Raw genomic sequence first — 15,612 nt, 5'->3', positions numbered from 1 at the left:
TCCATCTCTACCCCTCCCTTTACCCTGCTCCCTCCCGGCGGGATGCACGTGGGAAGGGACAGGAAGGGGGGGAAGGGTGATGGTGATGCCCCTGCCCCTCCCAGCCCAGCCCAGCCCAGCCCGACGTGAACTCACCTCTTCCCACGCGCCAGGCTCAGCCCGCCCGTCCTAAGCCCCCACCCCGCTCCTGCCGCCGCCGCCGCCGCCGCACTCGCCTCTCGCTCTCACCAGCGGCGCCTCCGTTTCCCGCGCGCGCGCTCTTTCCCTCCCTTTCCCAGCCCGCCGCAACTTCCGCAGCCGGCTCCGGCCCCTCCCGACCAATCACAGAGCGCGCTCCGCTAGGATTGGTCCGGCTGAGCCGCCGTACTTGCGACGGGTGGTGGGCGGGAAGCGAATAAAGCGGGCGTGGATTGGCCCGCCTTCCGCCAATGGGCGGTGCCGGGTAAGAGCGGTGCGGGGGGCTGCGTGTTTCCGGAAGACGTGGCGGCCGCTTCTGCCGCTGCTTCCAGCCACCTCCCCCCGCTCCGTTCCCTGCTGCTGCCGCCGCCGCCGGCCTCGCCGCCACCATGATCTCCCTCACCGACACCCAGAGTAAGCGTCGGCCCGGCCCGGCGGCTGCGGGGCTCCGCGCGGGGGCTCCTGAGGGGCGGTTGGTTGCTGGGGGGTGCTGGCGTCGGGGGGGGGGGAGGGGGACTCTGGCAGGGAGCTCCCGGGGGGGGGCGGCTGTTGAGCGGCACGATCTGGACGCCGCTTGCCCGGGCGGTGGCGTCGCGTTCGGGGGCGAGACCGAGCGCGCTTGGCCGCTGCTCCTTTGTTCCTGGGGCCGGGGTCTGTGCCGCGCTCCCGTGCCGCTTCCTGCGCGCAGTTGAAGAGATGATGGGGGAGGGGGGAAGGGCCTTACCGGCTCCAGGGTCGTTTCCGTTCGTCTTCGTCTGGTCACCCTCCCCTCCCGCTGGACACGTGCGCCGGGAGGCCTCTCCAAAACCCGGGATCCCTTGGGCGAGCTTCATGCGCCAAACACGGACTGAAGTCCGAGCAGCCCTGGGAGCGAGGGGTCCAGGGAGCTCTGTGTGTCACTGTTTACAGTGTGTTTTCAAACGTCTCCTTTCGACGAGCCAGCCCTGCCTTAGTTCCCCTCCCGTTCGAAAAGGAAAAGTTGCCTCAGCCATACTCCCCCACCCTGCATGTGATGAAACGTGGGAGCCATTCCCAGTTAATTTGGAGGACTGAATTTTGAGGCAGTGTATCTAATTGCTGGTACATCCTTTAATAAAACTGGTAGGTTTATAAGCAATGAAATAAAAATTGCACGGGGTTCCGACTTCTGAAGTGAGCTGCAAACATCCCAAGTAAAATTATACAAGTAGCACACATCTGATCAGCCAACAAACTGCATGTCATGAAGCAATCTTGGTAACAAAACCAGAATCTATTAAGACCAGAAGTCAGAGGGCCAGATTTTCTTTACATTAAGGCTCTTTACACTGCTTTGGCAACGTAAAAAGCCTTTAAAGTGAGTGTAAAGCACAACGTACATTTGCATAAGAACATAAAAACGGCCATAGTGGGTCAGATCAATGGCCCATCTAGCCCAGTATCCTGTAATCTAACTGTGGCCGATGACAGATGCTTCAATGGGAATGAACAGAACAAGGCAGTCATCAAGTGATCCATCCTCTGTCCAGTCCCAACATCTGGCACTCAGAGGCTTGGGGTACCCAGAGCATGAGATTGCATCCCTGACCATTGCTGCTAATAACTGCTGATTACTAAATTACTGCTAATTAAATTTTCCATGAATTTCTTATTCTTTTTTTAGCCCAGTTAGTTTTTTCCTTCACGATATCCTCTCGCAACGAGTTCCACATGTTGACTAAGCATTGTGTGAAGAAGTACATCCTTAAGTTTGTTTAAATCTGCTGCCTATTAATTTCATTGAGTGACCCCTGGTTCTTGTGTTATGCGAAGGGGTAAATAACACTTCTTTATTCACACTCTCTACATCATTCATGATTTTATAGACCTCTGACATATCCACCATAGTCATTTTTTTTCAAAGCTGAACAGTCCCAATCTTTTCAATCTCTTCTCATATGGAAGCTCTTTCATACCCCTAATCATTTCTGTTGCCCTCTGTACTTTTTCCAGTTCTAATATATCTTTTTAGAGATGGGGCAACCAGAACTGCACTCAGTATTCAAGTTGTGGGCGTACTATGGATTTATATAGGCACATTATGATATTTTCAATTTTATTATCTATCCCTTTCCTAATGGTTCCTAGCATTATCTTTTTTGACTGCTGCTACACACTGAGCAGATGTTTTCACAGAACTATTCACAATGATTCCAAGATCTACTATGACTCAAGGAAGCTAATGCAGACCCCATCATTTTGTATGTATCGTTGGGATTACCTTTTCCAATGTGCATTACTTTTCACTTATCAACACTGAATTTCTTCTGCCATTTTGTTACCCAGTCACCCAGTTTTGTGAGATCCCTTTGTAACTCTTTGCTTTGGACTTAACTATCATAACTAATTTTGTCTCATCTGTAAACTTTGCCACCTCAATGCTTATTCCTTTTTCCAGATCATTTATGAATATGTTGAATAGCACTGGTCCCAGTACAGATCCTTGGGGAACCTGCCATTTACTGATCTCCACTGTGAAAATTTACCATTTATTCCTACCCTTTATTTCCTATCTTTTAACCAGTTATTGATCCATGACAAGGCTTCCCCTCTTATCCCATGACTGTCTACTTTGGTTAAGAGCCTTTGGTGAGGGACCTTGGACTTGGACTTTCAGAAAGCCTTTGACACTATATCTTCTCGATCACCCTTGTTCACATGATTTTTAACATCTTCAAAAATTGCTGAGGCCTCATTTTCCTTTACAAAAACTGTGTTGACTCTTCCCGAACATATCACGTTCACCTATGTATCTGATAATTCTGTTCTTTGCTGTAGTTTCAAACAATTTGCCCGATATTAAAATAACAGTCTTACTGGCCTGTAATTGCCTGGATTGCCTCTGGAGACTTTTTTTAAATTGGCCTTCCACCGGCTGTCCTCTAGTCATTTGGCACAGAGGTTGATTTAAGCCATAGGTTACATAGTAGTTCTAACTACTAACTACATAGTACTAACTATGTAGTTAGTAGTTCTGAAGGCGCTCAGATATGAAATTGCACAACTCTTGGGTGAATATCATCTCATCCTGGCAAATTATTACGGTTTAATTTATCAATTTGTTCAAAAACCAACTTTGTTGATAACCTCAATTTGGGACAGTTCCTCAGATTTGTCACCTAAAAAGAATAGCTCAGGTGTGAGAATACTTCCTCACATCCTTTGCAGTGAAAACGGATGCAAAGAATTCATTTAACTTCACCACAAGGGCCTTGTCTTCCTTGACTGCTCCTTTAGCACCGAGATCGTCCAGTAGTCCCACTGATTGTTAGGAAGACTTCCTGCTTCTGATCTACTTAAAAAACAAAAAATGATAGTAATTGCAATGGCCGTTGCGGGTTGGTCTGGTCCTCTCACCAAGGTATTGTCACTGCATCTTGTGCAGTATGTTCAGGAATTCATCTCTCATCGGCCTGTGACTAGTATATTTAGACCTATGTCTAGCAGGTGTCTGGTACATCTTTCAAGACCTGCTTCCTGGTAGCGGTTCATGCTTCATCTCTTTTACAGAATTCAAATTGATAAGGACATCCATGATGTTTCTCTTTGCTAGTGTGACTGGAGTTGGGGAAGAGGGCAGATTCCAATTACAGTCCTCAGTCATTAATTGATTTTGATATGTTTAAGTTTATAGTGAAATATGGGTGTATATATTTTGAACATCAGATTAGGGTGTAGATTTTTACAGTATCTTTTAACAGAACATCTAAAGTAATAATTTTGTCCTTGTAATAGTAGTGCAAATTTAATTACTGGTAGATCTGAAATCTGTTTGTAATCAAAATGAAAATTGAAGCAAATTTTAAAAATATGTGCTGTTACAAGTCAGTCCACAGAATATAATTTGGATATCAAATGGTGTTAAACAATATTGAGAGACGAGCTCACAAAAGAAAGGAAGTTAAAAGCTATCAGAGTAGATATAGCTACACAGAGGCATTGTGAAATCTTCTACTATTGCTAGTAAGTGGAAGTGCTAGAATATATAAGCTGCAATTAAACAGCCCCTTAGCCCAAATGAGTCAGCTGGCACAGGCCAGCTGCAGGTGTCTAATTGTGATTAAAACATTGTCACCCAGTTTACACTAGTGCTCGGACTGTTGAGCTTTGCTGCTATTCAAGCAGCTGTAGGAGAACTTCACAGAAACCTCAATCTAAATGAGGCCAAAGGCCTAAACTTGCAGCCATTTGTGTTTTGATCTTGATCACTGATGCAGAGAAGAATCTTGTAGGTTTGATCTTCAGGCATCCCTACTGAAACTTACCTTGCAGTGTAATCTAACATATGTCTAAAGAACTATAATTTTAAAAACTTTGATTTACTAACAGGTCACTCAAAATCAATGATAAAGCTGTGTTTGTTTTCATCTACAGAATTCCGATATACACATGCACAATTGTGTGTATATGCTGAACTTTATTTCAATATGTAACTTCAAATTTAGTGACGTATTGCACAATATACAGTACACTTCATACACTTCTTATAAATCACATCATCAAAGAAGTCTTAGTTAAAATCACAATATTTATGACAAATTGGAAGCTTTAAAATGAATTGTTATCTGAAAACTTCTTGAAGCAGGACCTACTTTATTTTCCATGCTTGTAACAATTTAAATATGGCCATAACGAATTCTACCTAACTTCCCCCCACATCAAGAGGAACTAAATATTTCCACATTTTACATTAATTTTTGCAACCTATTCATGTCAACTCTTAATTTGTGAAATAAATTTTCTTATTTGTATGCATCGGTGATATTCTTTTACTAACCTTTTTTAAATATTTTTTTGTATTGCAGAGATTGGAATGGGATTAACGGGCTTTGGTGTGTTTTTCCTTTTCTTTGGAATGATTCTCTTTTTTGACAAAGCACTTTTGGCTATTGGAAATGTAAGTGTTTGCTGTTCACATTTTAGTTTATACACATAGTTTCGACATGGAAGGATAGAGTATTTTAAGTACATGATGCATTTGTATTAAATGTTCCCCTTTGAGATTTTTTTTTAATCAAATGGAAACTGAGCCTTGGAAAATAGACTCATAGAACCCTAGGTTTAGAAGGGGCAAGGGTCATCTCGTCTAATCCCTGCCAAGATGCAGAATTTGTTGTGTCTAAATCATCCAAGACAAATGGCTATCCAGCCTCCTTTTGAAAACCTCCCTTTGAAAACCTTTGAAGGAGCTTCCATGACCTCCCAAGGGAGTCTGTTCTATTGTCCTACTGTTCTTACAGTTAAAATTTTTTTCCCTGAGATATAATCTAAATCTGCTATACTAAAGCAGAATCTGGTATAAGAGAGAGATTATGTTCAATGCCTTAAGTGCTCAACTTCCACTGACACTGAAAGTTAAACCAATCCCCCCATCACTCTAAAGATGGTACCACTGAGTCAGACTTAAGTTTCTTCACTGTGACTGACTCATGCTGCCGCTTGTTTCACAGATTCTATAGATTAGATTACTCGGATTGACTGTCATGTGTAGGTCTACACAGCAAAGAAAACCCGTGGCTGGCCTGTGGGGCCGTTTCATTGCTGTGTAGGTTTCCAGGCTGGGACTGGAGCATATATAGGACCTTGTGAGGTGGGAGGGTCCCGGAGCTCAGGCTGCAGCCCGAGCCAGGAAGTCTACACAGCAATGAAACAGCCCTGCATCCTGAGCCCTGTGAGCCTGAGTCTGCTGACACAGGTCAGCCACAGGATTTTCTATGCTGTGTAGATGTACCCTCTGACACCTTTTTTACGGTCCTGTATGTAAGATAACTTAATAGAATTTGCATATTTATTTCCATCTAAGAACCCTAATATTCTGTAAACACTAACAAATTTAGCCTCTTAACACTTTTTGGAGATAGAGAAGTATAATTAAGTGAAAATTGCTAATAATAAATTGAAAAACTCACCTCTTGTCTGTGGTGAGTAGGAACTTTTACTAGTCAGTGCCTTCATATTCTGCAGTTTTTATTTTTCACTTAAAAAATTAAATGTCTTGCTTCTGCAGTAGATAACTTTCCCACATTAACTGAATATAAACTGATGTGATGTTGCCTTTCTAAATATGACACTTCCAGTGCTTCTGCTGTTCACAGCTTTGTCCATCTGCAGGAGATGAAAACTAACTAGAGAATTGTCGTTTTTCAATTGTTGCTATTCAGAACAATTCTTCACTCTGTTGCTACTGCTTGTGGAAGCTAGCAACAGCAGGGCAAATGTGGAAGCTGTTCACTGAATGAAAGTCCCAAAATATATACTTGGAGGTGGGTATAATCGCAGAAGCCCCTACCCCTACGGTATCAAGAAAGAGAATTTGTATATTGCAAAACATACATAAAATAAATATTTGGAATACAAAAGGAAAAACCAAAAATATAGGGTAGGAGGTAAATAACTCAGTGTAGGGAAAGTGATATAAAGTGGGAGAGAGAGAGAGAAAGTAAAGAGCAAACAGTACTGAAGACAACACAAGAAAAGATCAATTTTTTCCTTTCCTGTAAGGATATTATGAGTGATACCGGGAAGAGAAAAAGATGCAACAAGAGAGCAATATGAGAAGAGTAAAAGTGCCATAGTACATGTGTGTTATTCCTTTAAAATGTAGCTGGTGTGGCTTTGAGAGTTTTGCAGCACAAGTAGGTTTCACTCTAGCTAGTAGGGTTAGTTCTCAGACTGGCAGGTGGCAGTTGTGATTAGAGAAAGATAATTAGACACTGATAGCTGAGTGTCAACTATTGTCAATGGAACTGCTTGGTCAAACAAGGTGAGTAGCATTTATTCTATAATAGTGATAGATTGATAAACTAATATCAAAGCTGAGATTGTAGTGAAAAACAACGAGCATCAAGGCTGATACTTTATCTTCAGTTCTTCCCATTATGTTATAATGAATGTGCTTAAATATCTATAAACATCATGCATATGCATTATGTTGACCCACAACAGCTAAATACAAGTTATGGAAGGTGAGTCAGTGACTTAAAGAAACACTGCCAAGGTTAGTAGAGCAAAATATGATCTGCCACTTACTAAGGCTTGTGTACACTAAAAGTGCTAGACAGTCCAAGGCTTCAGCATTGGTCAGGGACATGATTAGGGTCACGTCTACATTACAAAATACATGCCTTAATTTTTGGAGATAACTGTTGTCATAGAGACTCCTGACATGGTTGTATTTGTAATGTAGATGCTTTGTGTATCAAATTTACAAACGGTGAAGGAAATGGGATTGAAGTAAATACTTCCACATCATAACATTTCCTGCTTTGTAGAATGGTTCTGAAATATTTATAAAACCCTAAATCCATTTGGAATATATTCTCTCATTCATTGTTGGATTTGTCTCTTGTCTCTTTCAGGTTTTATTTGTGGCTGGCTTGGCTTTTGTTATTGGTTTAGAAAGAACATTTAGATTCTTCTTCCAAAAACATAAAATGAAAGCAACAGGCTTTTTCCTGGGTGGCGTGCTTATAGTTCTCATTGGTTGGCCCTTGATAGGAATGATCCTTGAAATTTATGGATTTTTCCTTTTATTCAGGTAAGACTTTTTTAAAATGGGGTTCTTCATTGGTATCTTTTTGTTATTAGGAGGAAATGTTTTTCCTAATTTGGCGGCATTCGCTGATTCCACAACAGTTGCTAAACTGCAATTTCATCTTTAAAGACACTTTTTATAATTTGTACAAATTCTTAATTTGTATTTGTAACAACCTGGAACTGGATGTGTACTAGTTTGATACCTTTAAAATCAACATTGCCTAAATCTGTTTGATATTTGTTACACTGTTTCTTTTGTGTGAAAAATTGCGCATGGCAATTTCACACTCTTCTCTCTCCCTCTCTTCTTCCCCCCGCCCCCTCCACCAAGCAAGGATTTTTTTTTTTAAAGGAGTATCCTTTGGGCCTACAATGTGGACTTTGTCTAATTTAAACATCACCCCCAGTAAAAACTGAGTTTAAATCCAAAGAAACCACAATATTCTTTTTTTTGAGGGGGGGCACTTATTTTATTTAAACGTTTCCTTCTAGTGTTTGCAACCTTGGTATTGTGCTAGTGTATGAGAAACAGAAACTAAAACAGACTTGTTTTCATTATCCAGTCACCTTATGTCTCATACTGCTTATGCCTAGCATAATCACTAAAATGGAGCAGCATTTTGTTATATGGTTAACAAAAGTGAGTTATATAAATCTGAAAAATCATTATGTAATTATAGTAAGTTTCGTACTTGTGCCTAGCGTTCCCATAAGAAGCCATTCATCATTTTTCTTCATATCACTTCTGACTTGCTGAAATCCCCATCTTTTGGAGGGAAAGAGGAAAATGTCATATAGATGACACTATAGACCTTTTGAATTTAACCCTGAACTTCTGATTAAATCAAAACTATTTAACTGAAATTGTCATGTGTCTCATGATTGCAGTATAGTAGTCACTAAAGCTTTTACTATGGTGCTGCAGTGGCAGGTGAAAATTAATGCAGTTGCTGTGGAAGTCAAAGGAAATGTGACTTGGCTCATAATATCTTTAACTCACTAAAGTTGGATTTATAGTCCTATATTTAAACACTTAGGTTGGGAATTTCAAAAGCGCTCAACATTGACCTGCCTTTGCTCCTCCTAAAATCAATAGAATTTTTATTGTTGACTTCAGTGGGAGGAGAGCTATGCCAAAAGCAGAATGCTTTTAAAAAGTCCCATCCTTAGATCTTCCCCATTTTTGTTGGCCCAAGTTATTTCATCCTTAACTTGCGAAGTATTACATGTTTTGCAAATGGTTATGCATTGGTCTAAGACTTCCTTCAGTAATTAGTACGTTAACAAAGAGGCAGTTTTGCTTTAGTCACTTGTAAATTGACTCTTAAATTTTGTTTTAAAGTTGTAAAAGCATATGTACCTCATCGCATCTTTAGGGAATCATAATTAGGGTACCGTGTCTGTCACAGATTCTGTGGCCCTGGCAGTGGTCCCTGGCTGGCCGGTGCAGCCATGGTCTGCTGGCCCCAGCAGCGCTTCCCAACCAGCCGGCCGGAGTGGCAGCAGTCCCCGGCTGGAGCAGCCACAGCCCTCGGCAGTTTATTGCCCATGACCTGTCCTTGAGTTTTACTAAAAATACCATGACTAAATCGTAGCCTTAATCATAATATGAATTATTTCACTGAGTGTATTAAAATGGTTTATTTTAATGTGCTATTTGCATCTCTGATCAGCCACTTTGAAGCTAGAAAAATTGCTTTGGTAACATTTGAAAGCTTTAAAAGCAGCAAAGGACATTGTAAAAAAAAAAATCTGAAATGTTGTCTGTGGTGGTACATCATGTCTCAACAGTGCTTGCTGTGCGACAGTAGTTTAATATATATGAAAGAACAATCTCCAAAATAATGAAGTGGCTAAAATTAATGCTACACAGAGTCCTACCACAATCTTTTAAAGGAGAACAATTAGATTATTTATTAACTAGGGGACATTAAATAGCTCTCATAGTCTTACTTTCAAACCTAAAAGACTTTGGAGCGTAAAGGCACTAAACTTTAATTTAACTCTTTTTTTGACACTTGGTAAATCTAAAATTTGTTCTAAAACAAATGGTGCTATTTCTTACCCCATCTCCACTATGGTGCTGCATTTGTTATATCACTCTGACTTCCGTAACAGGGTACCGTATCAAAAAATAGGTGTGTCTGCTGCAGAATCAAATAGGAAGAATAAGCTCTCTCCCACGCATCAGTCTGAAATGGCAAAAGAAACACAGGAAATAACTGGTCAAATGCATAGCTTTTTACGTAAACTTTCTTTTTCAAATTTGCTTTAGTAGTCCCCCTTGGAATTACAGTAGAATCTCACAAGTTCTCACATAGCTAATCTGTATATCGCATAATTTATTCAAACAGCTGTACTCCTACTTCTCAGAAAATGTCTAATAAATAGCTGCTGTACTGAGGCCTTCATTACTTTATAAAATGCATTTGCACTACATTAATGATATACTATAAACTATCAAACAGGTTAAACACGTTTGTCAAAATAAGTGAACAGATGGTATTTTAATGGTACAGCCTTTGTTTTTGTAATTATTTGCTTGTTAAATTTGGTAATCTGCAATGAGTCCCAGGTTAGTCGGTAAGTTTCTCAAAACTTTAAACATTGTGAGAGAATTTCTTTTCCATTAAAACATCGAATCAGCCCATGCATCTGTCATAATGTACCATAGTGTCAGCTTCTGAAATAATTTAATCCTATATTTGGGCATAAAAGTAACTGGTGAAATGTACTAAATATTGGTGGGATTTTCAAAAGTACTCCCATTGTTAGGATTGCAGGCCCTAGTGACCTCAACATGCTCCTAACTCACTTAGGTACTTTATAAAATCCTACCTCTATTGGGTGAGATTTTCAAAACGTTTAAGGGGGAGGGGCTTTTGAATATTGTATTTTTTCCTGCCACTACTTTCTCTCCCTCCCCTCCTGAATTAGGAGATCCCATATTTTCTACTAACAAGCTACAAGTAATTTTTTTAATGCAATCTCATTTCAAATAACTCATTTTTTCGTCCAATCTAATATGTGAGAATAATATCACATCATGTTGAACCTATGTAACTTCAGAATCTTTTTGTTTAAAGGGGTTTCTTTCCTGTGGTGGTTGGTTTTATTAGAAGAGTGCCAGTCCTTGGATATCTCTTGAATTTACCTGGTATAAGCTCGGTAAGTATTCATCTACTTAACATTAAGTTTGAATCTTTTTGTTCAATCCATGGTGGTTGAACATTTAGCAAATAATAATGCAGAAATACTATGCATGTAGTCATAGACCAATAAATGGTTACTGTGTATGCTTTTTGTACAGTTCTTGCACCATACAAGTCATATTCAATCCTAAAGAAGAGATTAAAATAAAATGAATTTCCACTGAAGCCTCAAAAGTAAAGAGACTTATAGCTGATTATCCCTGCATCATTATACTCAAGTTTTGAATTACATATGCATGTTACAAATGCCAATGATCTGAGACTCCGTTATTCGGGTACACCAGTGGGTCAAAAATAACGTTGGGGCGGTGTTAATTCTGACTTAGGTTTTTGTTTGATCTACTTTATTTTGCGTAAGTTAAACATAAAAAAGCCTCAGAGTAATTTCAAATTGCTCTCTTTCAGTCTAGCATAGACCTTCAAGATGGGTCACAAATATGCCTAGTTGCTGTCTCTAGGCACCAGCATCCTTTGTGTACGTCCTTTGGTACCATATTAGTAAATGAATTTTTTGAATGAGATCTGTGGGTATAATTCATTGGGTTAATTCATAATGCCAGAAGAACAATCGTGATGTAGCATGTTGATGGCTGGAAGTAGAGCCTTGTCTATGCTAATGCATGTATAATAAGGAAATAGACTAGATATATTATTTTTTTACTATATGGTAAAGTGAAAACGTTGTTGGATCCATAAACTTTCATGTGATACATAATCATTTAATTAATACTTATTCAGGTCCACTATGCTTGGGATAAGTTTTGCCATTTACTAAGATTGTTTTTTTTCAAATGTCATTTGTCATTCTTTTAACGAAATAGCCAGGGAATAGAAGAGAGGCAAATAGCACGCGAGAGAGGGTAACCTAGGATTTGTACTGTGCATACGTCTCTTTATATTTGGAAATTTGTAATTGTAAGTGTTTTAACCTTAGTCTTGAAAGCTACTGTTTAATACATACATTGTAAAATTCAGAAGCTGTACAACTAAGACATACAAAGTCCAGTTTGCAAAGATTGATTCATTTTAAAGTTCAAATTCATCTGTTTGAATGTTGTAGTCTAACAGTTCCAGGCCAAGGTCTGGCTTGTAATCCATGATCAATTGAATGTTCCACTCAGCAATTGATCTTACCTATATATATAAATTGATCTTAATTGGATTAAATCCTGTTTAAAAAGATAATTGTTAATGTTTTATTCAAAGCCTACGTAGGCTCAGAAGAGAATCCACAGTAATGGTCAGTTGAAATATCTTATTTGGTCTGTTAATGCATGAGTGGCTGATATTTCTTTCTTTTAGTTAATTGTTATTTTATTTTGGCCATTAAGCTAGCAGTGTTACCTGCATTTTTCTAATTTATGTTTTCATTCTGTTGCATCTTCATGTTGCACCGTTAATATCCATGAAAAACATATCATGCAGAAACACAAATTGCACTGTAAGATATTTTTAATGTCTACAAATTTATAAATCTCTCATGAGACCTTGGTGAGTACTATTTGACTATAATCATTTTCAGTCACCTACTAAATGCGCACAAGTACTAATTTATAGTTCTGAGAGAGCATTTTGAATGTACATGCATAAACATGTGCAGGTAACTTAAAGAATGATTTTTTTGTCTCTTCTCTCCCACAGCTTGTAGATAAAGCTGGAGAAAGCAACAACATGGTATAATGACAAGTGGGCAGAAGGCTGGTTCTAAATTTATTGTATTATTTATAAAGCTTTTGAAGAATATTCAGCACAAAGATTAAATTGTGTACAAAGGAAAAGCTTGTAATGTTCTTTACATAAAAGTTTAATTTAAAATGTATAGTCTACAAAATACATCATTAGACAAGAAGCTCAGCAAGCATGCTTCTGAGACAAGCTACTCCAAGAATTTGGGAAGTAAACCGAAGAGGTGAAAGTCATGGGATAACCCATGCCACAACTGTTCAAGACTGTTTTTGATGCTTTTGGAAAATATTCTAAACATAATGAACCCTCATGGAACTAATGGTGCCTGTACTTTACCTCCTTATTTTGAAGGTTTGGTAAAGTAAACAGGTCTTTATTTTTAAGGTGTTCTTCTTCTACCTACCCAACCCACCACCTGCCACATCCCAAAAAAAAAAAGGGTGGGGGAGCAGGCAAAAAATATTACCTGTTTAACAAAAGATGTCTTTCTTGCATAAAAGTTAAGATGGACAGTCATTTTTAAGTATCTGTAACAACAAAGGAAACCCCTCTACACTTCTACTGTAAACATTTTTGTAAATATGTGGCTAAAATAAAACTTCATTGTCCTCTTCGTGTTTCATAGCCAAATGTAAGTTGATTGGATTTGCCTTCAGTTTTGGAATATGCAAAAGGTCAATCTTTACTAACTTCGGTCTAAAATTGCAATTGGTTCAGAAGTTGTACAGTTTAGCTGGGAACTCTTGAAACTGACTTACACGCCTTTGGATTTTTTTTCCTCCTTGACTCATGTTATGTGTGCACATCAAGATGAGGATGTAGCTCTTTATTATTGAATAAACTTTTGCATATCCTGTTTAGTTCATGAAATAATGCATTTGGTTTCACACAAACCCTGTGAAATATACCCTATTTAAATATGAAACATGTTTTCAAATAGTTGGAAGCCCAGGCTTCTTTTTGCCATAGGACTACAAGTTACAAATCATATTTTTACAGTAATAAAATGAAAACTTTAAACTCTGTGTGTGAGAGTTTCTGGAAAATTGAATTTAACAAATTAACTGAAAAACAAATGCCAGTCCAAGTGTCTGTCTATATGACTTAGTTGCTGCTTGATTTCCATCATTTTTAAATTATTTATCCCATCAATCAGGAAAGCAATTAGGCAACTATAGAGCATGTATCTGATCTGGACTATAATTTTCTTTGGCTTGAATTGAGGTAAATGAAGATTGCATTTAAAGTGCGAGTAGTGATTTTTCTAATTTTGTTGGGATGTCTAACATGCATTCCAATAAATCTAGATTCATAGTATTTTTCACTGAAAGTCATCAGCAAGTAACTTGTATCTGTCCAAACATTGACTTTAGCAGTTTCTCAGAATTTTTTGACTCAAGTAGCTATAGTCTCATCAATCTAATAAGTGATTCTTTTGCAAAGTTAGAAAATACCAAACTAATTTTTTATAATGTTTTTAAGGTGGGACAAGCCATCACATACAAAGTATACATTTTTGGAAGTAGTTTAAAAACATCTTTGTATATGTGGTGGGTTTTCCAGTTGCAGACGTATAAATCACCATGGATTATTTTCTAAATTTCCCCATTTACTTTGTTTTCTTCTGGGGAACAAGATGGTGGAAGGTAAAATGCAAAACACTTTGGGAACAAAATGAATAGGGCGATAACCTGGTAGCCCAGTACATCTTTTAAGTTTAGTCAGTGCGTATTATGGCTTTTTAATTTTAATAATGAAAGAACCTGGTTGTGGGTTGGGTTTTTTGGTTTGTTATATTCCTGATGGCATGTGTGTTAATTTACAAACAGGACTAAATATGACTTGTGGCTCCTACCTCAAGAGAAGAATCAATTTTAATTGCCCCTGTTATCTGTTCTGTTTCAAGCAACAGCTTTCTAACACTAGTTAAATAATTTACTTTCTGAACAACCAAATGGGCTTGAAATACTAGTCTGCATCATGGGTATCAAAAACATTTTTTTTAAAATCAGACAATGTACTTCATTTACAATAGATGTGGGAAAATGCTGCGGTCTTTACTCTTGTTTTCTAATAGGTAATCTAAAGTGCAAACGCTGGATTGTACCACATGACTGTGTTTTGTAGCCCTTTTTGGAAGCAAATTGCTTGATAAATTTATGCCAAGTACCTTCTTCCACAAGAACTTTGGGACAGAATCTTTAAGATGTGACAATGTCTTGCTGTTCCATGATCTCTCAGCCCTTCGGTGAAATACAGAGGTCTGCAATTCACCTCACTTCTACTTGAATTCACTGTTTTACGTCAAGTGTCAGCATAAGTGGTGCTCATTTTTTGTCAGGAATGAGATTGACAAATGTACTACTCAACTGAGAGGGGACAACATTGTGTGTAGCATTTTGCAGTCTGTATCCCTCAAGGTAACATAGTCTCAAAGACAAACATCAGTTTTGCCAAGTACCTGTAAGTGGTGGGGAAGAAGTCAAAACTACTCCTTAGCCTTAAGTGTTTCTGTCATTGCAAAAATGTATCTTCTGTAACAGAAACATATTTGGAGCATTTCCTCTTTTAAATGTAATTTATAATTGCTGCGTTAAGGCTCACTAACAGATCTGTCCTGAGCAGATGAATACTGTAAATACACTTGTCATACCTTGAATAAATGAGTACTTTTTTCTATTAATTGTTCATGTAGTCTTATTTTTTAACCGCCACATCTTGGAAGAAAATATTCTATACCATTTTGCTTGCAGGAAGAGACACACTGCAGTTATTATCTGTGATGTTGGATTGCATAGTGGAGCATATGGAGTCTGGTATGAGTGGCTTGTATTGGATCTTTGGAACATTGTTGTAGCCCGTGTTGGTCCCAGGATATTGGAGAGACAATACGGGCGAGGCAATATCTTTTATTGGACCAACGTCTGTTGGTGAAAGAGACAAGCTTTTGAGCTACACAAAGCTCTGTGTGACTGGAAAGATA

At 38.7% G+C, this 15,612-nt stretch overlaps 2 protein-coding genes across 3 annotated transcripts in view; one reads left to right on the top strand and one right to left on the bottom strand.

The window, feature by feature from the left end:
- The window catches only part of RECQL (RecQ like helicase), a 36,697-nt gene extending 35,633 nt beyond the window's left edge, over positions 1 to 1,064 (bottom strand). The window contains exon 1 of one of the 2 annotated variants that reach the window (XM_073318422.2): positions 902 to 1,064. The gene's annotated coding sequence lies outside the window, so the exon portion shown is untranslated. Of the gene's footprint in view, positions 1 to 135; positions 204 to 901 lie in introns of those variants that run through there. The other variant, XM_073318412.2, reaches the window with a different exon arrangement.
- Positions 409 to 15,312, top strand: GOLT1B (golgi transport 1B). Its single transcript, XM_073318483.2, has 5 exons — positions 409 to 591; positions 5,001 to 5,092; positions 7,554 to 7,732; positions 10,818 to 10,899; positions 12,585 to 15,312. Exons 1-5 carry the CDS (start codon positions 567 to 569, stop codon positions 12,621 to 12,623), a joined length of 417 nt encoding a protein of 138 aa, XP_073174584.1. The 5' UTR covers positions 409 to 566; the 3' UTR covers positions 12,624 to 15,312.
- Positions 15,313 to 15,612: the final 300 nt, after the last annotated feature.

This window comes from Lepidochelys kempii, chromosome 1 (assembly GCF_965140285.1).
Source record: "Lepidochelys kempii isolate rLepKem1 chromosome 1, rLepKem1.hap1, whole genome shotgun sequence".
In the NCBI taxonomy this organism is placed as follows: domain Eukaryota; kingdom Metazoa; phylum Chordata; order Testudines; family Cheloniidae; genus Lepidochelys; species Lepidochelys kempii.
Note: the sequence above shows the minus strand (reverse complement) of the source record. Positions and strands in the feature narration are given on the sequence as shown.

Coding starts and splice junctions, on each gene's coding strand:
- GOLT1B (XM_073318483.2), top strand. CDS start 567: ATGATCTCCCTCACCGACACCCAGA. Junction 7,733..10,817: donor GGATTTTTCCTTTTATTCAG/GTAAGACTTTTT, acceptor TTTTGTTTAAAG/GGGTTTCTTTCCTGTGGTGG. Junction 10,900..12,584: donor ATTTACCTGGTATAAGCTCG/GTAAGTATTCAT, acceptor TCTCTCCCACAG/CTTGTAGATAAAGCTGGAGA.